Genomic DNA, 27,831 nt, shown 5'->3' with positions numbered 1-27,831 from the left:
GCCGCGCGCGCCTTGTTGGTTTCGGGTTGTCAGGCAGCAGCCGCGCGGGCCCCGGCGGCGGTGGGCGTGCGGCTCGGCCATGCCCGCGATCTCGGCCTGAGCCTTTCCGCCCGCCGCAGGCATGAAGGACAGCGGGGACTCCAAGGACCAGCAACTCATGGTGAGACCCGGTCAGCCTCCTCCTCCTCCTCGACCCCATCTCCGGCCCCGAGAACCCAGACCCTGCCGGCGGCCCCCAGACTGTTTCCACTAAGAGGGACTCTTAAGACCCGGGGCTGCGACGGTCCAGAGCAACTTTGCCAAGTCGTGGATATCAAGAAGGAAGGCATCCTGGCCACTCTGCTAAGACCTGAGAAGTTGGCCAAGCTTCAGTCCCACCCCCCTTTACACCTCCCACCAGGGGACACCCTGCGGCCAAGACTGCTTTCTGATCCAGAAGAGACAGGAGCAGGGGGCTCCTGACCCATCTTCCGGAAAAGGAAAGTGGAGGTTTCCCAGTGAACGAGGGTACCCAGGACTGGTGGGGTCAGGAGGTTAGAGAGTTTGGGGGACCATAGGTGGGCAAGAGTCCCCACGTGACAGAGGACCGGGCACAGGATTGAGGGTGGCTGGTTATTGAGTTGCTGTCCGTGTCAGGACTCTAAATATTTCAAAGAAGTGCTGGAAGCCACTTGATGGAGCCCCAGGGCCCTGGGGACTGGGCAGAGGAGGAGGTGTGAATGGGGGTCCAAGAAGCAGCTAGAGGCAAAGACAGATTTCTGATTATCAACAGGGCCAGGTCAGAGTGACGGGGGTGGGGAAGACTCAGTGATCCCAAGGCTGATGCACCCTCCCAGCCCCTAACTTCTGAGATCTGGGGAGGTTCCTACACCACCAGTGGGTGGGTGATGATGTAACTGGAGAATAAGGCAACCCCAGCAAGCCCAGGGCTCTAGAACATCCTGTCTGGCAGTTTAGAACTGTCTCTTTGCAAATGGCTTGCCTTGGCAGGTGTGGACAAAGGGGCCGCCCCTGCCATCCGTGGAGTTTGATTGAGGAGGCAGGAGGGCACTCTGACAATGAAGTGCCTCTGAGAGAAGGCTTCTTACCGGGCCTGTGGATGGCTAGTTATACCCACCCGCCCAGCAGGTGTTTCCCCTTGATCAGAAGAGACCCATGCCCAGGAAGGGGACCCACCATCTCTCTCTGGCCAGAGGACCGAGAGAGGAGGGAGCCCCTGATGGGGCTGTTGTTGGGTAGGGATGTAGTCAGCACGAGGAGGGGAGGTTCCCTGGGCCTCCATCCCACCATCCGGCCGCCACGTGTAGCGCGTCACTCACAGACACACAGACAGGCTGCCCCGGTGCCAAGGGCTCCAAGTTCAAAGCCCAGGGGGGCTGCAGGTGCTTAATTCGGGCGTGTGACTGATGCAGCCGGGAGGAGCAGACAGCTTTCTCCTCTGGGGCTCTCCTCTGGTGCACAGGCTCCTGGGAAATTCATAGACACAGCCTGCATGCTGTGGACCCGATGCCCTCGCCCTGGATGGTCACCTTGAACCACCGAGTTTTCCTCAAGATGAACCGGGCTTGGCTGGCTGATCAGAGAGGAACGCATGAGGCTTGTCCGAGGGAAGGATCCTGGGGTCCTCTCATCCTTCTCTTGGGGCCCTGGCACAGCCCTCTCCATCTAATCCCAGGGGTCTGACCTTCCCTCCCAGGTGGCGCTCCGGGTCCGGCCCATCAGCGTGGCGGAGCTGGAAGAAGGAGCCACCCTCATCGCCCACAAAGTGGACGAGCAGGTATGTGGGGGCTGTGGCCGGGAGCTGCACAGCAGGGCCGGGGTCTGCGCTCACCTAGTAGGGGCAGGTATCTACTCACTTGGTGGAGGCAGGAATGACCCCTCGTCTACCCTCTGAATCCTTGGTTGTACTGTTGATTGCATCATCAAGGAAACCACCGTCCTTCTTCCAGGAAGCCTCCCTAGATTGATCCAAAGAGAGCTAAAACCTTCCCTGGTCCAGGGGGAAGTGAGCTGAGCCCTTTCATCCAGCCCTGAAAAAATTCACATACCTTCCCTGTACTCATGACTTAACTTCCCCACCTTAATGGATCTGCTCCCCATAGAGCATGTGTTCCTAGGGTCACCAGACTGTTCATGGTTTGCAGAGTCTTTGGATGTCTGTTTGCTCTCTTGGTCTTCCTGTCACTATCATGAGCTGGGCAGGGCACGCTCCACCTCCACTTACACAAGAGACAATAAATATTTATCAAGTACCCACAACACACTGAGGACAGTGCTAGGAGCCAGGAAACCACGGTGAGCAGAAAAGGCCCTGTCTTCCTTCCATGGCTTTCTTGTAAAGAAACGTATGAGTGTGTAGCCAGCAAGGGCTGCAAAGAAATGGGTGCTGCTGTGAGAGTAAGAGGGAACTTGACCTTGTCCCGGAGTCAGGGAGGACTTCCCTGAGAAAGGATGCTTGATCTGAAACACACAGGATGAAGAGGAGCTCTTTAGGAGTGTGCTGAAGGGGGAATTTCAACCAGAGGGACTTGTGTGTGCAAAGGCCCTGGGGTGAGAGGGGTGGTGATGCACTTGGGTAACTTAGAAAAGGCCAGCGTGGCTCAGGCTGGAGAGAGAAGTGGTGAGAGGAGGCTGGAGGTGCGGGCAGAAGCCACATTGTCCCCCACGGCAGGGGTGTTTTCTGTTTGTTTGCTTGCTTTTCAAGGAAGGTTTTATTTTTGACATTTCAATCTTTAAAAAAATTTTTTTTATTTTTGGCTGCATCAGGTCTTATGTGGGATCGTCATTGTAGAGAGTGGGCTTCCCTCTAGCTGTGGCCCCAGGGCTCAGCAGTTGCAGCGCGCGGGCTTAGTTGTTCTGAAGCCTGTGGGATCTTACTTCCCCAGCCAGGGATCAAACCTGTGTGCCCTGCATTGCAAGGTGGATTTTTAACCACTGGACCAGCAAGGAAGTCCCAGGCAGGATGTTTTTTGGGGTAGGCAGTTGAGGATCCAAGCGTGGGCTGGGGGTGGGCACCGTGGTGGGGGCAGCAAGGGCACTCTTGGTGCCTGGGTAGAGGCGTCATGCTGCTCTAGCCTATGGGGACCCTGAAAACGGCTACTTGCCTCCACTCCGTGGCTGCTGCCGGCTTCTCCTGAGCTTCAGGGCTCATCAAGGCGGCAGAGTGTGCAGAGGAGTTGGGGTGGCCCCGCATCGTGCAGAAAGAGACGCAAAGTGAGCACTTGCTGCCCGTGATCCTGGAAGGCAGGACTCAGGAAGCCCGACAGCCAAGATAAGAAGAGCACAGGCGGGCAACCCAGCATGAGCTGCGAGCCTGCCTCGGGGGTTCCCACGAGCTGTGGGCATGGCGGAACTGGGTGGCACTGGCCTCCTGATTTCTCTTCCTCTGTTCCCCCTTGGAAAAGGGGAGCCTTCCTCAAAGACCTCAGGGAAAGCATGGGAGGGTTGGGAGGCCCCACCTAAAGGCCAGCGGGAGCAGGACATACACACACAGCAGTCATGCAGGGTAGGTTCTGCCTTCCACCAGCTGTGTGGCCTTGGCCAGGTTGCTTCCAGAAGCCTCAACTACCTTCTCTGTAACTGGGGACAGTGACCCTAACCCTTCCCTGAAGAGTCTTTAGGGAGTGCGCTGATGTGGGCACAGTGCTCCCCCAGATCCTGGTACGCAGTAGGCATTTAATAGCTGTGAATTATCATCTACTGGCCTTCCCTGATGGCTCAGATGGTAAAGAATCTGACCGCAGTGTGGGAGAGACCCAGGTTCGATCCCTGAGTTGGGAAGATCCCCTGGAGAAGGGAATGGCTACCCACTCCAGTATTCTTGCCTGGAACATTCCACGGACAGAGGAGCCTGGAGGGCTACTAGTCCATGGGATTGCAAAGAGTTGGACACGATTAAGCAACTAACACACACGTCATCTACTATAAGTTCCCTACCTACTAAGGAGTTCCATTTGGAGAGCACGTTCGTAAGCCCACTTTGTGCGTAAGTCCGACAAAGTTAGCCTAGGTACCCAATTAACACCATTGGCTGTGTAGTACTGTACTGTAGTAGGTTTATAATGCCTTTCACCCAAATAATATATTTAAAAACAAACACAAAAAATAAAGAAAGCCTTTTTAATCTTGCAGTACAGTACCTTGAAAAGGACAGTAGTGCATACAGGGGCTGGCGAGGAGTGAACAAGCAAGAAGGGTTACTGTCTGGAGGGGGCGAGGAGGTGGGAGACGGTGGAGCTGAAGGATCGTCAGCAGGAGGAGAGGGAGGGCAGGCTGCAGCGGCTTGCATGCCTGGCGCTGATGGCACGGGCTCCAGGTCCTTGCTGGAACCAGGTGTACCTTGGCATCTTTAAATGTTCTCACCTTGAAGGTTCAGTGTAGGGGACTTACTGGATTAGTGAGAGAAAGTGCCAAGCATTGCTGATGAGAGGGGCCATCCATGAAGGGCCAGGGAACTCCAGAGGAGAGCCCTCCTTCCCGGCAAGGCCACTCCCTGTTGGTCCCGCTTGTCCCCAGGACTGTCAGGGACAAAGATGCCGTCTCTCTGCACTGCTCCTGGCTCCCAGCCGGACTGGGGGCTGAGAGATATTAACCGACGCTAATACAAATGCTCCGGTCCAGGGCACAGCCCATTGTGTGCCCACACACGGCAAACACTGGCTCCTTTCTGTCCCTGCCAGTGGAGAGGGAGGCCGGACTGCGCCTCTGAGAAGGTCCTGGGCTGGGCAGTGCTGACGGGCCTGCTCCTTTGTCGGCTTAGACATACAGAGGGTGGTCTGAGTGGCGTGGGCCCGGGGCTCTCAACACGGACTCCAGGCCCTGCAGGGGGAGAACGCTAGGCTTCTGCCCGGAGCATCTTCTCTCCCCACTGGGTTCAAAAATGCACATGCCTGCAACTTCCCCGGTGGTCCGATGGTTAAGACTCTGCCCTTCCCCTGCATGGCAGTTTGATCTCTGCTCAGGTAACTAAGATAAAACAAGGATGCACTTGCCTGGCCTGCAGTTTGGGAGAAGCCACAGTGCATGGCAGGCTGGGCACCTCTCAAAAACCAGCCACCACTCAAGTGCTCCGTTCCTCTGACCAGTAAGACCCTGGCTGGCAGAAGGTAAAGACACACAAGTCCAAGAAGCAAAACGTGGGACTTGTCTGGTGGTCCAGTGGTTAAGACTTTACCTTCCAATGCAACGGGCCTGAGTTCAATCCCTGGTTGGGGAAGTAAGATCTCACATGCCTCGAGGCCAAAATTTAAGAAAAGGGCAACCTCCCAGTCTGGCCAGGCCCTGCACCCTGACCTCTGTGGCTCTTTGGTGACCCCCAGGGCTCGTCTCTGACCCTGGCCCCCCAGGCCTGCATCATTGACCCCAAGAGGGCTCGGGGCTGCAGGCTTGACCAGCCTCACTGATGGGGCAGCTGTTCAGCTCCTCCCTCTTGAGGTCTGGAGCCCGGTGACCGGCAGGGTGAGCGTGGGAGCAGCCCCAGCACAACAGGGCCATGGAGCCGCTTCCCAGCAAAGGTTCCGCTGGCCCAGGCGGCCTGCACAACGCCCCGCCTCTGCTAAAGAGACTTCTTCTTGGGAAGCAGACCTGCCCTTGACCCAGCGGCTTCCATTGCCCCCTTGCTGTGGCCCTTCCTCACAACCCCGCCCCACAGAGGGGCTCCCAGCCCAGTCTGTCCTGGCCTGGGCTTCTGGGCTCTTTCTTCCCTCTCTGATGGAGGAGCTACTTGCTCCTGTGCTCAGGCCAGGGGGTGGGGAGCAACCCAGAGGTCACACTACTGAAGCCCGGCCCTTGGTGGTTAGCAGGGAGGCCGTGCTGTGAAAGCCCGCCAGTCCTAGTGGGGAGAGGTGGGCCTAGGCGTCCATCACCTGTTGGCGTGAGGGGTCCCAGGACAGCCTTGCTTGGAGCTGGGGGTCATTCTCCTGGGGCTGAGGGAGTCCATGTTCCCCGGCTTTGCAGAGGTGGACAGGGGCAGGGCAGGGTGTCCTCTGCAGACCAGAGGCTGGTGCCTGCATTCTGAGGAAGCTGGAGCAAGGTTTGGCTTTGTAAAGACGAGATTCAGGTGCCTGTGGTCTTACCTGCCCCACCCCCGTCCCCGGGGGGCTTGATTTGGGTTGACGGTTGGTTCGGGGCATCATCATAGCACTGTCAACACAGTGCCTTCTTAAATGTCTCCAGGGCTTCCCCGTCGACGCTAGTGGTAAAGCACTCGCCTGCCAATGCAGGAGACATAGGAGATGCTGGTTCGAGCCCTGGGTCGGGAAGATCCCCTGGAAGAGGGCTTGGCAACCGGCTCCAGTATTCTTGCCTGGAGCATCCCATGGACAGAGGAGCCTGGCGGGCAACAGTCCATAGATTCACAGAGTCCGACACAACTGAAGCGGTTTAGTATGCATACATAGACGTCTCCATGGGTTCCTGGACGCCCAGTGCTTACCCAGTGCCTGGTGCCTGGTCGGGATTTAAGAGATGTTAGTTTATCTCAAGGGCTGACAGTCGGATGGTTTCAGGCCCCGGAGATAAGTGAAACCCTGGCCCACCTCCTGCCCACCCGCTTCTGGCTTCTGGGCTTCCTGTCTGGTGGTCCCCAGTTGGTCTCTGCCACATATATATGTTCAGGGAGGGGTCCAGTAGGAGCTCAGTCTCCTAGCATCGGGGGTTGCGTCTAGACTCTGATGCCAGATCCTTCAGGGAGTGCCCCTGATGACTGTAAAGTGGGGAAGGGCAGCCTGAGAGGGCTGTGGGGCCCAGGAGTCCCAAGGCTAGAAAAAGAAGCTCCCAGACAAAGAGCTTCCTTCTCCCCACCCCACCCCCACCACCTCTTGGAGCCCACAGCCCACTGCCCCTCCCCTCAGCCTCCCAGACTGCGTTTATCTGCAGGATTTAGTCACCTGCCCATATGCATAATCCCATAATTTGCCTCAAACCCCAAATGTCGACCTCCCTGTGCCCCTGGGGGTCCTGTCTCAGGAGTCAAGGGACTTCCTATCTCTGTTTTCTCATCAGAAGGCAGGACGTTAATAACCTGCTCTGCCAGGCCGTAGAGCTGTTGAGAGGATTAGAGCAATCCTCTGAGGGTGAGGCTATTGTGAAAGATAAATAAAGGATAAGGTGACAGATGCTGAGCGTCAGAATCCGTGAGTGTTGTTCGGGAGCCAGGGCGTCTTCAGTCTGCTCACTGGCCCGGGGGCAGGGCCTCCCTGCACACCCACCACCTGGATGCTTCCCGGCTTCATGGCCCCAGAGGGCCGAGCCTGGTGGAGGGTGACTTGGGAGAGGATTCGGGGAGCCTTTCCCTCCTTAGCCACACCGCCACGCATCTCCCCAGCCCCCTCCCGGCCCCCAGACAACCACTTTCCATCTCTATAGATTCGCCTGCTCTGGACAGTTTGTGGAAACAGGATCCTGCAATCTGTGGTTCTTCGTGTCTGACTTGTTTCACTGAGCATGTTTTCAGGGTTCATCCAAGTTGTCGGCTGGGTCAGAGTGTCATTCCTTTTCGTGGCTGGGTAGTATTCCACGCTGCTCCGCATCTAATCGGCCTCCCCTCAGTTGATGGACATTTGGCTTGTTTCCTACATTTTGACTGTTGTGAATAATGCCGCCAGGATACAAGCTTGCTTACACTTAGCGCCTGAATGGGTACACGGCAAGCTGTGTGTTGTGTGTTGTGCTCAGCCATCTCTGACTCTGGGACCCCATGGACTGTAGCCGGTCAGGCTCCTCTGTCCATGGGATTCTCCAGGCAAGGATACTGGAGTCAGTTGCCATTTCCTCCTCCAGGGGATCTTCCAGACCCAGGGATCAAATTCGCATCTCCTGCATTGGCAGATGGATTCTTTACCACTGAGCCACAAGGGCAATGGTTAAAAGGGCAGATCTGTGGGCCCCATTCCCCAGAGATTCTCATTCCGTGAATCTGGGCAGTGCTGGGAATCTGCATTTCAGAGGCTCCCAGGAAGACGGTGATGAAGGGATCAGCAGACCCGAGAGAGAGAGGCAGCCCTAGGCCATGTCGGTCACACCTCTGTTACCCGGGTCCTCAGAGTCCTGCGGGAAGGTGGGGACCTGGCCAGGATGTCAGCCAGGTGTGGCCCTGTTCGGAGCAGTTGGCTGGACCTCGGTGGCTTTATGAGCTCAGCATTCTAATGTTTTTTTCATCTGGATACAGGGCTTTCAGGGCCCTGTAACACCCTTCCTGGGATCAAAATCTCCTTTCTTGAGTACCCGCAGGATGGTACAACTAGAAATCTGACCAGCCACAAATTTTCCTTCTTAAAGAACAAACAAACAAATCCAGAAACAGCTTTACAGAGGTGATATCCAGCGGAATCCGGCTTTTGTTTTGCTGTGTCTGGTTTACAGCCCGAGAATAAAGGAGCTGTGGGCTTAGCAACCTGGACTGGAAATGACGCCTCCTGAGCTGGGCACCCCCTCACATTCCTGTTCTCTGCTGGGGCTTCCTGAGCAGGCGAGGGGAGATGGGGTGATTTCTTCTCTCAAGGCTATGGCCCTGTGGATCCTCCCTGACTTCTGGCCAGGGTGAACATGAGGCCCGGAGAGGTGGTGCAGTCTTCCTGGGGTCACCCAGCAGTCTGGAGCCTGAACCCAATTTGCACATCGTCCCCTGCTCAGACAACTTCACTGCCAGTTTGGTGGCTTGAGGGGGAACAGCAGTTTTCATGCGGGGGTGATTTTGCTCCCCCGGGGGCATGTGGCGATGTCACCGCGGGAGGAGGCAGTGCCGGGGCCTCCCGTGCCGGAGGGCTGCTGCCAACCATCCTACAATACCCGAGACAAGTCCCGCTCACAGTGGTCCAGCCCAAAGCATCAGTAGCGCTGAGACTGCGAAACCCTGAGCCATCGAGAGGCCAGAAAGAGGCGGTTAGCGCTGCTCACCTGATCAAAGCCCCACAGCTTAGCGCTGCTCAGCAGGAAGAAGTCCCCACACGCTTTGTTCCTGGTATTTCTCACCTAGGAGATGCTGGGGAGGAGCCTGGTCCCTTCTGTAGCCCCATATACGGATGACACCCCCCTACCCCGAGTCTGAGGCCCCCCCTAGCTCCCCAGTGGATCTTGGGTTTCCCAGCCCAAATCTAGACCTGTGCAAAGATCACAACTGGCCTTGAGTCAAGAATAGGTCTGGATGTGGGGCGGTGAGGGCAGGGAGAGGGCAAGCCGGGGCCTCTGCGGAGTCAGGGGGCCTGGATCAGTGGAGGCAGGGCCCTGCCGTGTGCTGCCACCTGGCCCAGCCCCAGCCACACCTCCCACCCCACCCCCTGCCAGTGTGTGTGGGGGGACCTTTGAGTCTTGTGTGGTCAACGTCCCCCTTGAAACCTCCCAGAGGCAGGTGTCCAGCGTGCTACAGGTTGAACATGGACACTTAAGACTCAGGGATTTTGTGAAAGGAGGATCCCAGGCTGAGCCAACCACCTCCGGGCTGAGGGAGGGGCCTGCCTCGGGGCAGGGGGTTGGGGGTGATGTATCAGTTTCCAAGGCTGCTGGACCAAAATACCACATTCACTCAGTCCGTGTCCGACTCTTTGAGACCCCACGACTGCAGCACACCAGGCCTCCCTGTCCTCCACTATCTCCCAGAGTTCCCTCAAACTCATGTCCATTGAGTCAGTGATGCCATCCAATCATCTCATCCTCTGTCGTCCCCTTCTCCTCCTGCCTTCAATCTTTCCCAGCGTCAGGGTCTTTTCTAAGGAGTCAGCTCTTTGTATCAGGTGGGCAAACTATTGGAGTTTCAACTTCAGCATCAGTCCTGCCAATGCATATTCAGGACTGATTTCCTTTCGGATGGACTGGCTGGATCTCCTTCCCTCCACATGTGTCTGTGCCATAGTAGCCCCCTTTTATAAGGACACCACCACCTTATAAAAGGACCACATCCTAACTCAACTGATTACATCTGCAACAACGCTATTTCCAAATAAGGTCACACTCGGAGGGGCTGGGGAGTTGGACTTCAACATTTAAATCTGGTGGGAGGTGGGCACAGCTCAACCAAACAGATGAGCATCCCCCCAGCTAGGCCGCTGTTGTTCCAGAGGCAGGGACAGGAGGCCTGGTTAGGAGCCTGGGTTCTGGAACCCAGTAGCTTTAAATCCAGTGAGCTCTGTACTTGGCAGTGCAGCCTTGGGTACCAGTCTGACTCCTCATTACAATCTTGCAATAATGAGGCCTGCTCTAAGTTGTCGGAGAAGGTGAGAAAGTGTGCAAAGCATTTAGCACTTCTTGTGGCCCCAGTGCAGCTTTATTTAGAAAGCTTTCCTTGGGGACTTCCCTGGTCGTCTAGTGATTAGGACTCTTGTGTTCCCACTGCAGAGGGGCATGGGTTCAGTCGCTGGTCAGGAAAGTTCCAGATGCCACGAAGTGTAGCCAGAAAAAATAAAACATTCCCTGGGCTGAGGCCGGGTGCCAGCCTGGGTGACTTTTAGGATGTACAGGAGCTGCTTTGCGGGGCGGGGGGCAACACATGCTCACGGAGGGGCCCCTACGTCTCCTTCTGTGGCCACCTTGGGTCTGTGCTCGTGGGATTCCTGGCAGTGAGAACACCTGCCCTCAGCCTGCCTGTCACATCGCGGCCTTGCTCGTGTGGTCCCCTTGCTTGCTTTCCCACCTCCCGTTCTTCAGCCAATTCTCGCTCATCCTTTAAAACTTGCTGCTGGGACTTCCCTGGTGGTCCGGTGGTTAAGACTCTGCATTTGCAGTGCAGGGGGCACGGGTTCAATTCCTGGTCAGGGAACTGAGATCCTGCTTGCTTTGTGGCATGCCAGAAATTTTTTAAAAATAAGGTAGATACGCAACAAGGACTTCCTGGTGGCTCAGTTGGTAAAGCATCTGCCTGCAATGCAGGAGACCCTGGTTCAATCCCTGGTTCAGGAAGATCCCCTGGAGAAGGAAACAGCAACCCACTCCTGTATTCTTGCCTGGAGAATTCCATGGACAGAGGAGCCTGGTGGACTCCAGTCCCTGAGGTCACAAGAGTCGAACACAACTTAGCTACTAAACCACCAAGCAACAACAATTTACTCTATAGCACAGGGAACTATATTAAATATCTTATTGAAAAAAGACAGTGCTGGTACCTCCTCTTCCAGGAAGCCCTCCTGTAGTGGAAAAGCTAGGTCGTGTGCCCCTTCTCTGCACTCTGCCTGCCTCCTGGAGCCCAGTGCTTGTTATTAAAATGGTCTGTGACCCGCTGGACTCTGAACGCCATGCAGGAAATCACATCTCTCTCTGACCCAGAGGGTATCGCGTAATGCCTGGGTTAAATGCAAAGTGCCCAGCAGTTGTGGTCACTCAGCCTGAACTCCTGTGCCTCCGGGCGGCCCCGAGCACCCCACCCTCACCCCAGCCCTCCACAGCTCAGGTCCAGTTCACCTGGCCGAGGGGCACAAAGGCTCCATCGTGTGCCTGAGAGGGCGGGGAAGGGGCTGATGCTCTGAAGAGTTGGGTGCGGGCAGGGGTCCAGACAGATGGAGACCCAGACAAAGCCCTCTTTTAAGAGGGGCTCATGGCAGCCAGCCGTGCTGACGATGTCCTGATTCAGGAGGCTGCATGTCAAAGGGACCAGATGCCCACGGTGCCCATGAACTTGGCAGTGCCCAGAGGTCACCTGAAGATGATCAGTGGGTGATGGGCATCCGTGCAGGCTGCTCGCCCTCCCCTGCACTAAAAGCCCCCAGAGGGTGCCCCTTGGGCTGCTGGTGCTGCCGGTGTGCCCAGGAGCTCTGACACCGAGGGTGAGAGCCGTGCAGCTGGTCAGGCTCCCTTGCATCCCTCCTCTGGGACCCACGCCTGGGGACTTGTGGGCGGATATTTCTTCATTTGGGTCTGACACTTGATCAGGGCTCCTGCTCCAGGTATTAGGGCCAGAGCCAGGAAATGGATCCTGGGAGAGGCTTACACGGCCCTGGGGCTGAAGCCTGGAGGAGGTGGCCGGAGACAGGTGCGCACCCCAGGTACACTGCAAGCCCCAGCGTCCTGCACTCAGCTTGCTGTGCCCACCCAGGCTTTAGCAGTCTGTGAAGAGGGCCGGGGCAGTGGCCTCCTCGTTTCCCTACACAGAGCCCCACCCCAGCCTGTCTGGGGCATCCCCTCTCGTGGCTCCCCTGGAATCCCACCTGACTGGTTAAGACCTCTGCCTGAGGGTCCCGGGCACAGGGGACAGACTTCTTCCTTCTTCCCTCCACTGAAGATCTCAGAGGAGGGCCCTGTTGGGATCTGGAGGAAGCGGGGGTGGGGGTGGGTGTCTTGGGCCAGTTTAGAAGCAGTGAGCACCAGTGTGTACCTACTGGGAGGAGCCTGGTGGGAGCCCCAAAGCTGTGGTCCTCCCAGCACCGGAGGCTCCTGAATCCTGATGCTGGATGGGGGTGCACCCAGAGGGACCCCTATCATCTCCTGCGTCCATGGTACTGGACCGGCTCCCAAATCAGCCTCCTCTGTCTGCCCCTCAGCAAGACAAGGGCCTCACGCCTTGTCTCCTCTCGAGTTCTTTTTGGGCCGTCACTGGCCCTGCTGACCCCAGAAGGGAGCTCTGAGCCCTTGGGGTGGTCCCAGGGCAGCCCGCCCACTCAGTGTCTTGTCCTTTGTTGGGACTCGGTTGACCTTGACCCTGACACTCCTGGACTCCAAGTCTCATCCGGCCCCTCCTGCTGTTTCCCACGTCCTGAGTGGGGGTGAGGCCAGTGGTCAGTGTGGACATCGGGGTGGGCCTGGGACTCCCGGGTTACTGCCCACCTCCCCTTGGGACCTTTGCAGATGGTGGTTCTTATGGACCCAATGGAGGATCCCGATGACATCCTACGGGCGCACCGCTCCCGGGAGAAGTCCTACCTGTTCGACGTGGCCTTTGACTTCACTGCCACCCAGGTGAGGGGGCGCCTGGGCCTGGGGACACATAGGATCCCCTCTCTGCCCTCTGACCGACTTGGGAGGGAGCCCTTAGAGGACCCTGGCACCGAGCCCCAGGCATCCCTCCATCACTCACTCTCTCTACCTGCCGCATCCCCACATGCACACGTGTGCGTGAGCCTGCATGGTGCATACAGAGCCTTCTGGGTGGACACACCGCGGTCAGCACACAAATGCCACCCTCCACGGGGACCCACACAGCACTCCCCACAGGTGGCCCCTAGGGGAGCTGCAGGAAGGTGCTTGAAGCCCAGCTGGTGCTGGGAGGGGCGCCTCGGGGAAGCTGACACCCTCCCAGGGACCCCGTCTCACCCATCCACAAATGCCCCAAGGAGCAGGTGTGAGGCGTCCTCTGGGCTGGGGGCCAGGAGCCAGCTGTTGGTGGGGAGGGTCTCAGGTGTCCTGACACTCTTGCAGGCTGGCATTCTCCCTGCCACACACCCGTGGGGGGAAAGCAGAGACATCCTTCCCCCGTTCTCACCCCCACTTCTCAGGGCCTGAGGGCTCTAGGGATGAAACTGCCTCTGTTGGGGGTCAGGGTGAGCCTGCGGGCCTGTGTGCTCTGCCCTGGCTGTGCCCAGGGTCTTGACGGGTCTCCTCTTCCCTGCAGGAGATGGTGTATCAAGCCACCACCAAGAGCCTCATCGAAGGCGTCATCTCAGGCTACAATGCCACTGTCTTTGCCTATGGCCCCACAGGTGAGGGCGAGTGCCCCCAAGAATCAAGCTCCTCACCCTCCACCTCGGAGCTTGTCTGACCCAGGCTGGAGCAGGAATCAAGGATGTGGCCGATTGAAACTGCCCTCTCCCAGAGCCCTTTGGACCCAGAGCCCCACCCCCAGCTAAGGATGCCATCTTCTCCCCCTCCCCCCACCTCCCAGCCACCTGGGAGGCTCCAGCCTTGAGGACAGACCCAGGTTTGCCAGGAGCCCCGCCCTCCCAGTCTCTGTCCTGCTCACCCACCCCCTCCCCACTCTGCCCCAGGCTGTGGGAAAACCTACACCATGCTGGGCACAGACCATGAGCCTGGCATCTACGTTCGGACCCTCAACGACCTCTTCCGTGCCATCGAGGAGACCAGCGACGACATGGAATACGAGGTGTCCATGTCCTACCTGGAGGTGAGCCCTCGGCCCTCCCCGTCCTGAGGGCTTGGGCCAGGAGGCCCGCAGGCCCGGGCCGGTTTACCTCCCGGAGGTCAGGCCACGGGGCAGTCTCCTGGGGGCGCTCATCACGGCTGCCCTCCCACGTGCTTGTGGTCAGCCTCACTTTATAAAAACTCAGAGAGGCAACTAGACAGCCACAGTCCCTCGGTCACACAGTAAGTGGGGGAACAGGAATTCAGACTCAGGACCCTGCGGCTTTAGAGCCGAGCCCTGCCCACTTGGCTACTCCAAAACTACCTGGTCACTGAGCACAGACCTCAGCCAGCCTCCCAGAGGCCATCCTCTGGGCCCATTCCACCCTTCCCTGGTGGCTCAGATGGTAAAGAATCTGCCTGCAATGCAGGAGACCCAGGCTTGGGAAGATCCCCTGGAGAAGGAAACCAACCCACTCCATTCTTGCCTGGAGAATCCCATGGACAGAGGAGCCTGGCGGGCTACAGTCCATGGGGTCGCAGAGAGTCGGACACGACTGAGCCAACCCTGTTTGCTTTGCTAGGCTACCTGCAGGCACCCTGTATATGTAGGTACAGGTGAGAACGTTACATATATGGACAGGCTTAGACCTGCCAGCCTTCGCCACCTTCACACAGCCCCCGATGCCCACCTGTGGGAGTGCTATCACTGGGCAATAGCAGATCAGTGGGGGTGGGGGCCCACAGAGGCCAGAAGCGGTGGGAGAGCCACTGGGCTAGGCTCCATCTGGCTCCTGGCCTCCCTGGCTTCCCCTGGAAGCTGATAATCTCCTGGGTGACAGCTCAGGAGGGGCAGCGAGGCACTGCTGCCAGCACCTGCTCCAGCCAGCGTCGTGTTGACTTAGCCAGCAAGATGCACTTCGGGGGCTGTGGTTGGGGAGGCTGGGTGAAGGTACCATAAGGGTTGCCTAGCAACCACCAGGGCTTGGCCATGGGTTAGGTTCCATCCTCTGCCCGGTGCCCGGCTGGCCTGCTGCCTTCTGTGCCGTTGGCTCTGGCAGCCCAGTGTTTCCCCCCGGATGCTGAAGCCCCCTTACGCCCACCCCATAGGAAGGAAGGAAGGGGTCCATCTCCTTAACCCAGGGTTTCCCTGAGATGAGCCTGGAGCTCTCAGGAGGGATGGGCCTGAACCTCCTGCTCTCGGTCTCCCGTTAATGTCTGTCCCCTGCCCCTCCCAATCGGTCCCATCAGATCTACAATGAGATGATCCGGGACCTATTGAACCCTGCCCTGGGGTACCTGGAGCTGAGGGAAGACTCCAAGGGAGTGATCCAGGTGGCCGGAATCACCGAGGTCTCCACTATCAATGCCAAAGAGGCGAGTCTTGTGCACCCAGTCGGGTAGTGGAAGACACTAACCTCTGTGTGTGGCGGTGTGACCAGAGGCGGCAGGGCTCTGCAACCAGGGAGCCACTGCGGCTCAGCTGGGCTGGAGCTGGGGCAGACACAGAGGACCCTGGATGACACGCTCCCGGCCACGCCGACCCTGGGGACGGGCCAGGCATCCCACCTCCTAGTTGACAGACAGGCCTTGACCTCTCAGCCCTCACAGCACATGGCGGGCTGACCCAGCCCTGCCTTGGGCCCCTTCCCAACCTCGAAGAGGCAGGACTGGGGGGCGTCCCCACGGGCCCCCAGAAGTGGCCTCCCTGCTCTGCCCCGCCCACCCAGATCATGCAGCTGTTGATGAGGGGGAACCGGCAGAGGACCCAGGAGCCCACGGCCGCCAACCAGACGTCCTCACGCTCCCACGCCGTGCTCCAGGTGGCTGTGCGCCAGCGCAGCCGGGTCAGGGACGTCCTGCAGGAGGTGCGGCAGGGCCGTCTCTTCATGATCGACCTGGCTGGCTCTGAGCGGGCCTCCCAGGTGAGGTCGGCTCCCCCAGGGGCTGGGGGCAGAGCTTGGGGGTGCAGGGCAGGGAGGCTGGCCCACCCCGCTCCCCAAGGGGTGCAATGGGGACTGTCTCAGGGAGGGTGGGAGTAAGGGGTGCTCCGGAGGGGCCGGCACTGAGGGATGTCACAGAGGACAGAAAGGGTGGGCTGGGCTGGGGTACCCCAGGGAGACCCCCCCTGCCAAGGGGCTGTTTGTGGGAAGGGGCCTGGCAGTGTGAGGGTCTCTCCAGGGAAGGAGACAGTGCGTGTCCCGGAGGACGTGGGGAAACCACCAGGAGAATGAATGGGCCCGGTGAGGAGCTGGGGCCCGGGGGAAATGATGACCCCTGATGGGGGAGACCCTGGGCAGAGCCCGGGAGGGGACCCTGCCCACCACCTCAGGGAGAGAAAAGGGCCCACCACCCACTTGTCAGTGTTCATTCCCCCCATCGCCTTTTGCTCAGCCCTGCCACCCAAGCCTGGGCCCAGGCCCCCTCTTGTGGGCAAATTCAGAAGTTTCGTGGTCGCCTGAATCCATGGGCATCTCACCATTAGCACTGAGGCAAACGCAAGCACCAAGGAAAAGTGACAAGGGATTCATGTTGGAACATGTGGGGTTGGTTTCAACAGGGTGGACTGGGAGAAACACATTCTCTTTTCATAAAGGCCTAAAGGCTTCCTGGAGGAAAGGGGCAGGGAGCAGCCAGTGGGGAGAGGGTGTGCCCTGCAGCCACCTGGTCCCACCTTCACCAGGCTGGACAGAGACGTCTCCCGAGGGTGGCAGAGCCTCCTGGGACTTGGTCCTGTCCTGCTCTCACATCCATTCACACACAAATTCATGCATTTCCTAACACACAGGCTTCCATTTTTTTTTAATATTTATTGATTATTTATTTATGTATCGGCTGCTCAGGTCTTAGTTATGACACATGGAATCTTTAGTTGCAGCATTCAAACTCTTAGCTGTGGCATGTGGGACCTAGTTCCCTAACCAGGGAGTGAACGCAGGCGCCTAGCATTGGGAGCGCGGAGTCTTAGCCCCTGGACCGCCAGGGGATTCCTCACACACCTTCTTATACACATATACACGCTGTCACATGTACACATGCAATTCACACATGCTCACACGCCCTTCCCCACATACACACAAACTTCCGTCCTTCCCCCTGGAGCCTGGCGCTCTCTCTAGAGCCGGGAGCCCACAGCCGTGCCGGCTCCCAGATGAGCTGCCTGGAAGTCACGACCTCCCTCCATCCCACCCTAGGCGCTGCCCTTACCTGGGCCAGCGGGTCAGTCCCCAGGGAGACGAAGACCCAGGCTCCATCCCTCCTTGGGAGCTTTCTGTCCCCCGCTCTCGTCCAGCGTGCATGCTCAGTTGCTTCCGTCGTGTCCAACTCTGACCCCATGGAGTGTAGCCCGCCAGGCTCCTCTGTCCATGAGATTTTCCAGGCAAGAGTACTGGAGTGGGTTGCCATGCCCTCCTCCAGAGAATCTTCTAGACCCAGGGATTGAACCGGCGTTTCCTGTGTCTCCTGCATTGCCAGCCAGGATCTTTAGCAGTAGTGCCCACTTAGGAAGCCCCACTCTTGTCCACAGACCTTCTCGTTCCCTGACCTGGAATGCCCTCCCTGGGCAGAGGGCAGACCAGATCCTCAGCGTCTCTTCCTTGCAGAGCCTTGGGGGACGGGGAGGGGGTTTACAACCCAGGATGGCCTGGGGTGAGGAGTCATACCTGCTGCTCGCTCCCGCAGACACAGAACCGTGGGCAGCGCATGAAAGAGGGGGCCCACATCAACCGCTCGCTGCTGGCCCTGGGCAACTGCATCAACGCGCTGAGCGGCAAGGGCACCAACAAGTATATCAACTATCGCGACAGCAAGCTCACCCGCCTCCTGAAGGTACCAGCTGCCACTGGGCCTGGGCCCTGGGCACCTGGGGTGGGGCTGCCAGCTTTGCAGAGGAAAATACAGGATGTCCAGCTGCATGTGAATAAACAACAGATAAATAACGAAATCCGGTTTGGGTATCAGTACATATGTCCCATGCCATCTTTGAGACATACTTTAAGAAAAGCTCACTCATTTATCCAAATTTCAGATCTAATCTGGGGGTCCTGTAAGGGGTTCCCAGGTGGCTCAGTGGGTAAAAAACAATCTGCCTGCAACGCAGGAGATGTGGGAGATGTGGGTTTGATTCCTGGGTCAGGAAGGTCCCCTGGAGGAGGGCATGGCAACCCACGCCAATGCCCTTGCCTGGAGAATCCCATGGACAGAGGAGCCAGTCCGCAGGGTCTAGAAGAGTTGGACACGGCTGAAGCGACTGAGCTCACGCTCGCAGGCCCCCATTTGTGAACAGCAGGGAGGAAAAGAGGTTGCACCTGAGCATCTGACCGCCCCCCTCCCACCAGCCCCAGGGCTGTGGGTTCGAGGGAACTGGGAGTCATCTGGATTTGGGGGTCCAGGTGGACAGTCAGTCGTGGCTCCCAGAGGCTGCTGTTGTGGGGTGGGGGGCACGCTCCTGGCGAGGCTCTGAATGCAGTGCTTCACCCCGCCACACCCAGTTCCTTTTTGGAGAGGAGGGAGCCATTCTGCATGACCTGTGGGATCTTAATTTCCCAACCAGGGATTGCACCCCGGGCCCTCAGCAGTGAAAGCATGGAGTCCTAACTGCTGGATGGCCAGGGAATTCTTTGCAGTTCCTTTAATTGGGTCAGCGTATCTGAGTTAGGGGGTCATTATTTCCATTTGCAGATGAGGAAACTGAGGCACCAAGAGGCTAAGTAACCTCCCCAAGGGCTCCCGCCAGTAAGTGCTGGAAGGAGGGCCCCAGCAGAGGTCTGGCTGGGCTGATGGCAGAGCTGCAGGTGACCTAACGCTGGGCATCAGCCCGCCAGCATCACTGCACTCGCTGGCTGGGGGTGTGAGAGCCGACTCCTGCCACCTAGAAACCCGAGGGGGCTAAGGGTTAGGGAGGTGAAGGAGCTTGCTTGAAGTCGCTCAGCTGGTCACTGCCGCGCCTGAGGGCTTTGACCCCAGGCCCCTGTAGCCCCGCGCACTCTCTCCGTTGAAGAGAGCAGGGCAAGCCCAGGACAAGGGAGGCGGTGGCCACAGGCCCAATTCACTCCATCCCCAGCCTCGCTCCAGCCAAGACAATGGCGCCTTCCGCTGTCAGCAAAGGGGGCGACCTGGAAGGCCCGAGGAGATGGTGGAGAAGCCCAGGACCCCTCAGAGCTCTTCCCGCTCTGGTTCCAGCCAACCTTTCCTCGTCCTCATGTATATGAGCGGGGGAGGAGGAGAGCTGGGAGACCCTGACTCAGATGCTGGAAATTTTCAAACAGGAGCTTTGGAGAAGAAACTGGGAGAGGGAAGAAGTGGGGAGACGGCAGGGGGCGCGGGAGGGCCCATGGGGTGCTCAGCACCAGCACCCGCGAGTGTGAGAGAGAGACGCACACGTCACGAGGGCATCATGAGCAGGAGCAGGGCCCAGGGAGGCGACGCCCTGCTGACTGCCGCCCGCCCGCCCCCGGCCCATCCAGGACTCCCTGGGGGGAAACAGCCGCACCGTGATGATCGCCCACATCAGCCCAGCGAGCAGCGCCTTCGAGGAGTCCCGGAACACCCTGACCTACGCCGGCCGGGCCAAGAGCATCAAGACCCGGGTGAGGGGCCCCTGCTCTGTGCCCCCAGCACTCGCCCTTCTGGGCCAAGATTCAAGCCCCCTGGACTGACTCCAGGGCCTGCCACCCCCAGCCTCCGGAACACACACACTGGCCCGAGCCGCCACTGCTCTGGCCCCGTGACTTGCCAGGAAGCCCACAGCTTCTGAGGGGTCCCTTCTCTGTTCTAACTTTATTTGGCCGTGGTCAGCCTCAGCCTCTGTTGTTGTGTGTGGGCTTTCTCTGGTTGCGGCAAACTGGGGGCTCCCCTCTAGTGGCGACTGTGGTAGATTCTCTTGTTGTGCGACACGGGCTCTGGGGCATGTGGGCTCAGTAAGGGTGGCTTACGGGCTTAGTTGCCCCGTGGCATGTGAGATCTTCCCAGACCAGACACCAAACCCATGTCCCCTGCGTTGGCAGGCAGACTCAACCATCGGAACTCCAAGGATGTCCCTTTTCCTCCTCTTGCTCAAAGTCTGTGCTCATCCCCAAGGTCTGTGCCCCCAGCCCCACCATCCCCTTCCATCTTCCTGTTTTCATCTTAAAAGATGCTCATTCAGACCTCTACTCCTCCAAAGGCCCTAACCCTAATAGTTCCAATAGCGGTGACTGTCACTGAGCACTTATGCTGCGGGCCCTTTATCAATTCATCTCATGCGGTCCTCAAATAAGGCAGGCGTTATTTCTGTCCTCATTTTACAGCTGAGGACAGTGAGGCTGAAGGGAGCTAAGTGGCTTCCCAGCTGGGGAGGAATGGCACTGAGCTCTGCCCAGTTTCCAAGATTTCCTTACATTTTCTGGTCGGTGTGTTAGAATCCTGGCTATCTATGAGGTCATCTGGGCCCACCCATGTGAAGAGTCTAAGAACCTAACCAACATTCTCCTAACACAGCAGTTTTCCAGCTACTGTGTCAGGAGTTGGATGCTTTATGTCTACTCTCTCCATTAAGGAACTTAATGGTGGGAAGAGACCCTTAAAAGAGCGAATTGATAGTTCAGAATATTATTAATAGCAGGCAGCACGCCAACAGCAGGGAGGCCAGTGGAATCCCACGGACCTCTTTAGAGACGGTGAGTGGGAATCTGAAGGGTGAAGAGGAGGCTCCAGAAGGGAGGGAGCAGTAAGGACAGAGGCTCCTAAGGCAGGGAGGAGGTGGTGTCCGTGGCGGAGGTGGGGCGAGGAGAATGCTTCCTTCCCTGGAGCAGTGAGCCAAATGAAACTAGAGAGAACAGTGTGCCTTCAGCACCTGATGAAGGAATCAGGACATTCTCCCAGCAGTAGGGAGCCAACGAAGTTCGAGTGGCGCAGAGAGCTGGGGCTTGAATGGGGGCGCCGCGTAATTTTAGGAGTATGCCTCTGGTAGGGGCATGTAGTTTGGTAGGTTGTAGGGTCGGAGGCAGGGCTTCCCTGGTAGCTCAGGTGGTAAAGAATTCGCCTGCAATGCAGGAGACCTGGGTTCAATCCCTGGGTTGAAGATCCCCTGGAGGAGGGCATGGCATCCACTCCAGTGTTCTTTCCTGGAGAATCCCATGGACAGAGGAGCCTGGCGGGCTGTAGTCCATGGGGTTGAGAAGAGTCAGACACAACTGAGTGACTAAGCACAGCATAGACCAGGGTTGGAGGCGAGGAGGTCATTACTGTCATCCAGGAGAAAAAGAGGGTCCCCGCTGGCAGGCCCTGGGGCCCCTGGTGACTGTACCCCGCCCCCTCCCCAGGTGAAGCAGAACCTGCTCAGCGTCTCCTACCACATTGCCCAGTACACGAACATCATTGCTGACCTGCGGAGCGAGATCCAGAGGCTCAAGCGCAAGATCGAGGAGCGGGGCGGGCGGAGCCCGGACCGAGCCCAGCTGGGGCAGGGCGACATCTGCCACAACCAGGGTGCGTGTGTGGGTCTCCGTGAGCCAGAGCCCGTCTCCCGATGCCCCTCTAGGCTGCCTCAGGGTGCTCTGCGGTCAGACAGCGCTGGCTTCAAAGCCGGACTCGGGCTCTTTCTGGCTGAGTAGCCTTTAAGCCTTCCATCCTTCAACTGTCAAGCAGAATCACGATCTCTGCCTCAGAGACCTAACCTGAGGATTCGGTGCCTCAGACTGAGAGTCACCTGGGCATTTAGCTGTGTGGGGGCTTCACTCTGGGGACTGCAGTGAGAGCTGCGAGACTGGGCCTGGCATCGCCAGGAGGGATACGGTTCCCTGACAGATTTTCTGTACTTGCTTTGATGATTTTGCAGCACATGGCAATAAAGTGTCTAAGGGGCGCCTTTTACTAGTTGACAGAAAAGCACTCTAAAGGCTGGCGGAAGCCCAGTTCATACTGGGGGGCTGGGAGTCACCTTTGGGTCACCGCCTGAAGACAGTGTAGAAGTGGGATGTGGGAGGGGTAATCTAGGAGGTCTTCCTGGAGGAGGTGGTTTCACAGAAGTCTTTTGGGGAGAAAGAGAGCAGGGGAGGGCCCAGGCGGACCCAGACATTCCTGGGCTGACCTTTCCTCCTCCGCTGACCTCTCCCACCTCCCATTCAACGGGCAGCCAAGGTCCAGCTGCACAGCGGGCAGGGAGAACAGGCTGCGATGGAACACCTTCGTGAGCAGCTGATCAGCACCTTCCAAGAGCAAATGGACACGCGGAGACGCCTGCTGGAGCTGGAGAACCGCAGGATGGAGCTGGAGATGGACACCTCCCGCCACCTGCTCACCATCGCCAGGTGAGCACCGCTGGCCTGGGATGGGAGCCGGGAGCTGGGGCCGCACCTTATGCCCCCCAACCCCCATGGCCTGAATCCCCCGTCTCCTTTGGGGTTGGGGCTGCGGCAGCTGGAAGCATAAGGCACGCCGGGCACTCAAGTGGCGGGAGGAGCGTCGGAAGGAGTCCTCCACTAAGGATGACACCAGGAAGGACTTGGACACCGGTGACAACCAGCCAGACATCGAGGAGCCCACGGAGGTGGTGTCCGCCCGCGAAAGCATCGGTGCATTGATGACCGAGCAAAAGAAACTGCGAAAGCAGAAGGTGCCTGGGGCTCGGGGGCTGGGCAAGGGGGGTTGAGAGACAGCAGGAAGGGGCTGGGGGAGGCTTGTGGGAGGGGTGAAACCTGGGCTTTCAGGCCACAAATCCCCTGCGACTTTGAGTCTCTCTTTCTCATCTGAGGGCTTCCCTGGTGCCTCAGATGGTAAAGAATCCGCCTGCAATGCAGGAGGTGCCGGTTCGATCCCTGGGTCGGGAAGATCCCCTGGAGTAGGAAATGGCTACCCACTCCAGTATTCTTGCCTGGAGCATCCCATAGACAGAGGAGCCTGGCGGGTCACAGAGTCAGACACCAGTGAGGGACGAACGCTTTGTGTGTGTGTGTGCTCAGTTGGGTCCGACTCTTTGCTACCCCCTGGACTATATAGCCTGCCAGCCTCCTCTGTCCATGGGATTCTCCAGGCAAGAACTCATCTTTAAAATGGGAGTGGTCAACCCTAGTGGGGTTGATGAGAAGATTAAATAAATCCTTTCACATATTAAAGACTCAGAAAACTGTTAGCCAACATTTTAATTAGGATTTCCCAGACCTCCCTTCTCTATTCTGGAGCATAGCCATACCAGGGGCCTTCAGGGTCCACCAGTCCAGAGGGCATTAGATGGGCTAGGGTTGAGCTGGTCCACAGAGCTCATTTCCCTGGATTCCCTGGTGGCTCAGATGGTAAAGGGTCTGCCTGCCAATGCGGGAGACGGAGGTTCGATCCTTGGGTCGAGAAGATCCCTTGGAGAAGGACATGGCAGCCCACTACAGTATCCTTGCTTGGAGAATCCCATGGAAGAAGGTGCCTGGCTGGCTGCGGTCCATGGGGTCGCAAAGAGTCGAACAGAACTGAGCGACTTCACTGCATGGAGCCTGTTTCAGGGATGGGTTGCAAGAAGGTGGGCACAGAGGGGTCACTCAGGAGCAGTCCCCGGCTGCAGAGTTCAAGACAAAGCTTCGAAAAGCGGGCCTCGGGGTGGGGCTTCAGCCGGCCGCCCAGCATCCGGGGCCTTGGAAGGGCGAGGACCCGCTAAGCCGCGGGCGCGGGCGGCCCCTCGGGGCCACCTGGTGCTGACGGCCCGCTCGGCTCCCCAGCTGGCGCTGGAGCAGCGGTGCCGAGAGCTGCGCGCGCGGGGCGGCCGCCTGGAGGAGACGCTGCCGCGGCGCGTCAGCTCGGAGCAGCAGCGCGAGGCGCTCGGCCTGCTCTGCCGCGTGCACGAGCTGGAGCTGGAGAACGTCGAGATGCAGTCGCAAGCCCTGCGCCGCGACGGAGCGCTCCGCCACCGCCGCGAAGCCCTGCGCCGCCTGGAGCAGCGTCGCAGCCTCTGCGAGGAGATCATCCGCGCCCAGCGGCAGCTCATCCAGGGTAGGGCGCCCGCCCCGCGCGTCCGACCCGCCGAGAGCCCGAGAGCGCACACTGAGCCCTGCCTCTCCTCTCCCCCACCGCAGACTGCAACCTGGCCGTCCCGCAGCACCTGAAGGAGCTGTACGAAGTGTACCTGCGGGAGCAGGAGGAGGGCAACCTGGAGCGTGCCACCATGATGGACCGCCTGGCCTCTCGGGCCCTGCAGGTGGGCGCCTGGGCTGGACCATGCGCACCTGTGCTAGGGGCAGGACTGATGCCCAAGGCGGCGCCTGGCAGCAACTAGGGTGGCTTCGGGACCGGGCTGGCTGGTCCCCAGAAAGCTGACTCCTCCTCCTTATCTGACCCAAAGCTTCGCCAAGCTCCCCTCCCGTGGTGTTCTCCCGCACGTGTCCCCTCCAGGGCCTGAGGATCAGGGTTGGCCATCTGAGATATCACTAAGGGCCCCAGATGCCCTCCCAGGAGACCAGGCCACCAGGCGGTGCCACTGGGGATGCCTAGCAGACCACGGCTGGCCCCTGGGGACTCGGAACACAAGCCCCGCCCCCCACCCCCTGCTGGGGTTCCCAGCCCAGATTACAGCCCCAGATACTCTGTGTGCCTGTATCACCCAGGCTGTTTACTCAGTCAGAGACCAAGTCTTCTGACTCCCCTCTCCCTCCTTTCCCCTCCCCAGGACAGTGCCTTGCCCAAGATTAGCCCCCCAGGAACCCTGCCGACCCCAGAGGAGTCTGACCTAGAAACCATCAAGATGCCGAACTCCGAGTCCCCACACCAGCACAGCAGGTTCCTCCCTCTGCTCAGCACTGAGAGGTGAGCCTGAGGACCGCTTCCGGCCATCCAGCCCACCTGAGCCACCAGGCTCAGAGATGCCAGCCCAGACCTGGCTTCCCAGGGAGGATGGAGCAGGAAACAGGGGAGGGGGCACAGGTCTGGAGCCAGGACTTTGGGGTCCTCGTTCCCACAATGCAACAGTTCTCAGGAGGGATGGTGGTGGGCCCCCCGTGGCACCAGCCTGGGCAACAGCTGCCCATCCTCCTCTGCCAACCTCAGTGAAGTGAACCATGAGTTCAAGGCGAGCTCCCGGGCCTGGCAAGCGAAGGGCTCCTCTATGCCCACCCCACCCCCTATCCTGGCCAGCAACCTGGTGATGCAGGAGGTGAGCAGTGGGCCCCATAGGCCCCTGGATGTGGGTGGGAGTACCCGGGAGGGACACCCAGTGGTTGGGATGGAACTTTTCCAAAACAGCCCTCTGAGGACGTAGGGTCCCTGCTGGGTCCAATGGCTTCTCTTCCCAACCCATTCTTCTCACAGGCTGCCACTCAGGTCGGTCTGAACAGCCAGATCAGCTCCTCCCCTGAAAGCATCAAGAACCTGTGGGAGATCCCCTTGTCCCACAAAGGTGTGTCCCCTGCCTCCCCCCACGCCCCTCATCAGCCTGAGCCTGGCATCATCTCAACAGCTCAGAGCACCCAGCCCGGGGCCCCTTCCTTCCCTCTGTCCACACAGAGCAGGGGACACAACTGGAAACCAGAATGGGGAACACACGCCCCCTCCACTTCCCACTCGAAAGTAATTTTAACAGCAAATAGAGTCCGAATCCTCCCTACCCTGTGGCCACAGGCGACCCTCATTATCTCAGCAATCCATCTTCAGAACCTGGGACTTCCCTGGCGGTCCAGTGCTTAAGACTCAGCACTTCCACTGCAGCGGGCGAAGGTTTGATCCCCAGTCAGGGAACTAATATCCCGTATGCCGTGTTTCATGGTAATAAAAAAAAAAATCTTCACAACCCACTGGGGTTAGTTTTAGCATCATCAGTTTACAGATGAAGGCTCAGAAACTTGCCCAAAGTTTCTCAAACAGCAAGCAAGTTGGGGTGAGCTGCAGCAGAGAAAGGGGTGTTGGAGGTACAGGAGGGGGAGGAAAACGTAGCCTTGATCCCGGGTTGGGTGCCCCTCTGTCCCGCCGCAGGGAGGAAGGAGACCACGGCCAACACCAAGAGCATTGCCGTGAAGGCTGCCCAGCGCCGCTCGCAGGCCCTGGGGGCCGAGGGGCGCCAACTGCTGGCACCCACCATGAAGCACAGCAGCCTGTCCCTGCACTCGCTGGGCAAGACTGATGACGTGCGGCCGCCCGGACCGCTGGCCTGCAAGCGGCCACCCAGCCCCACCCTCCAGCACGCTGCCAGCGAGGACAGCCTGTCCAGCAGCACGGGCGAGGCACCATCCCGGGCGGTCGAGCGTCATGGCAATGGCCCTTGTCCCGCGCTGCAAGGCCAGAAGAAAAGCCTCAGCAAGAAACAAGAGGAGTCCCTGGAGGCAAAGAGGAAGCGGAAGTCCCAGTCCTTTGAAGTCACAGGACAAGGGGTGAGCCTAGGGGGACAGGAGCTGGGGGTGTCTGGGCCCCCTCCTTGCAGGGTTCTGAAGGCTGGACTCCTCCAGAGGCCCCAGGGTACCCCTAGCTGTGCACCACTCTCCATGGAGCGTCCCCCAAGTGAACCTAACATCTCCTTGTATCAGATCCCCACGCAGCTCCCAGCTCATCTGGCTCTCCAGCCAACGCAGCTGTCCCGCCCCAAGATGCACGTCGCTGGGCCCCGTCCCATGGAGAATCACACCTCAGAACAGAGGTTGCCAGTGGTTGGGCACCTGACCCCTACCATCCAGCACATGGGAAAGGCCACACTGCCTATGGCCAAGGTCAAACTCCCTCCATGCCAGAACCTGGGTGAGTGCCAGCAAGTGGGGGGGGGGGGGTGGCAGGGATAGCAATGGGGAGAGGGGAGCCCTCAGCCTGGCCAGGGAGGAGGCTGGCTGAGCTCCTTGCCCCTATGGCTGCCCCTTGCTGGAAACGGGGTTCCTGAAGACTATTAGTGGGACTGGCCTCTGGGGGGGGGCGGTGCCCCTAGGGAGTTCAGAGCCAGTGTGGGTGACGAGAGGGGCATGGAAAGGCATGCCTTAAAGCACAGCTCCTGGCCCTTCTCCATCGCAGGCCCTGAGGACCCCTCCACCCTTGCTGCCCCCTCCAACCCAGCGGATGTTTCCGAACGGGCTGCTCGGATGCCCCGCCTGCCCTATGGCACAGGCACCCAAGGCAAAAATGGACGCTTGCAGCACAACTGAGGGCCCTGCCTGGAACCAGCCCTCCTGCCCGCCAAGGCTTGATGGGGTATGGCAGGAAAGGGAGACGGAGGCTGGGCAAATGGGGATGACTTGGCATTAAGAGCTTGGGATCTCAGAAGGCTGGGGCCCCTGGGACCCAGGAATCATGGGGGTGCCTGACCCCCACACTTCCGTGCCTTCAGTGCCGCCAGGAAGGGGAGCTGAGCCCAGGAGGCATGGCCTGGATGGCAGGGCTCCCTGCTTCCCAGCCCTGGATCCCAGGGCTCCCTGGGCAGAGACTCCTGTTGCTGAAACTCTAAGATCTGCAGCCAGGCTTGGCCTGAAGAATGTGGGGTGGGGGTGGAGCAAGAAGGGACTGTTAGTGGGATTAGGGCTCCTGGACCCACATCTGGGACAAGGGCATGCTGGATGGTTGGGGAACGGCCCGACGGGCATTTCCCTTACTGTGGGGAAGGAATCTAATATTCCTTAGCAGTCACTTCCACCTTCCCCCTGCCCAATTCCTTTTTAACAATAAAAATCCCATTAGAGTTTTGTTGGTTGTTCCGGAAACTAGACCTTGTTTGAAAGGTGGGGTGTCCTGACAGACTGGGCTTCCCTGCCCGGGTGGTGCTAATGGTAAAGAACCTGCCTGCAATGCAGGAGATGCAAGAGACGTGGGTTCAATCCCTGGGTCAGGAAGACCCCCTGGAGGAAGAAATGGCAACCCACTCCAGGATTCTTGCCCGAAGAATCACATGGGAAAAGGACTGGTGGG

The 27,831-nt window shown here is 58.9% G+C and overlaps 1 protein-coding gene and 1 non-coding gene across 4 annotated transcripts; both read left to right on the top strand.

Annotated features, from left to right (window-relative positions):
* Positions 1-7: 7 nt before the first annotated feature.
* On the top strand, positions 8-27,626 carry KIF19 (kinesin family member 19). 3 transcript variants are annotated; one of them, XM_069544033.1, is made up of 20 exons: positions 8-160; positions 1,697-1,777; positions 12,769-12,879; positions 13,532-13,619; positions 13,905-14,041; positions 15,250-15,375; positions 15,729-15,923; positions 17,680-17,826; positions 19,464-19,586; positions 21,300-21,465; positions 22,112-22,286; positions 22,396-22,591; positions 23,682-23,952; positions 24,036-24,157; positions 24,626-24,762; positions 25,003-25,108; positions 25,264-25,351; positions 25,924-26,318; positions 26,472-26,679; positions 26,944-27,626. In XM_069544033.1, the coding sequence occupies exons 1-20, from the start codon at positions 122-124 to the stop codon at positions 27,072-27,074; spliced, it is 3,042 nt and encodes a 1,013-aa protein (XP_069400134.1). In that variant the 5' UTR covers positions 8-121; the 3' UTR covers positions 27,075-27,626. The 3 variants fall into 3 exon arrangements, with proteins under 3 accessions (XP_069400134.1, XP_069400135.1, XP_069400136.1); XM_069544034.1 differs by lacking the exon at positions 15,250-15,375; XM_069544035.1 differs by lacking the exons at positions 15,250-15,375; positions 15,729-15,923.
* Positions 10,819-10,891, top strand: TRNAC-GCA (transfer RNA cysteine (anticodon GCA)). The gene has a single exon. It is a non-coding gene; the product is annotated as a tRNA-Cys (tRNA).
* Positions 27,627-27,831: the final 205 nt, after the last annotated feature.

Source organism: Ovis canadensis, chromosome 11, assembly GCF_042477335.2.
Source record: "Ovis canadensis isolate MfBH-ARS-UI-01 breed Bighorn chromosome 11, ARS-UI_OviCan_v2, whole genome shotgun sequence".
NCBI lineage: Eukaryota > Metazoa > Chordata > Mammalia > Artiodactyla > Bovidae > Ovis > Ovis canadensis.
Note: the sequence above shows the minus strand (reverse complement) of the source record. Positions and strands in the feature narration are given on the sequence as shown.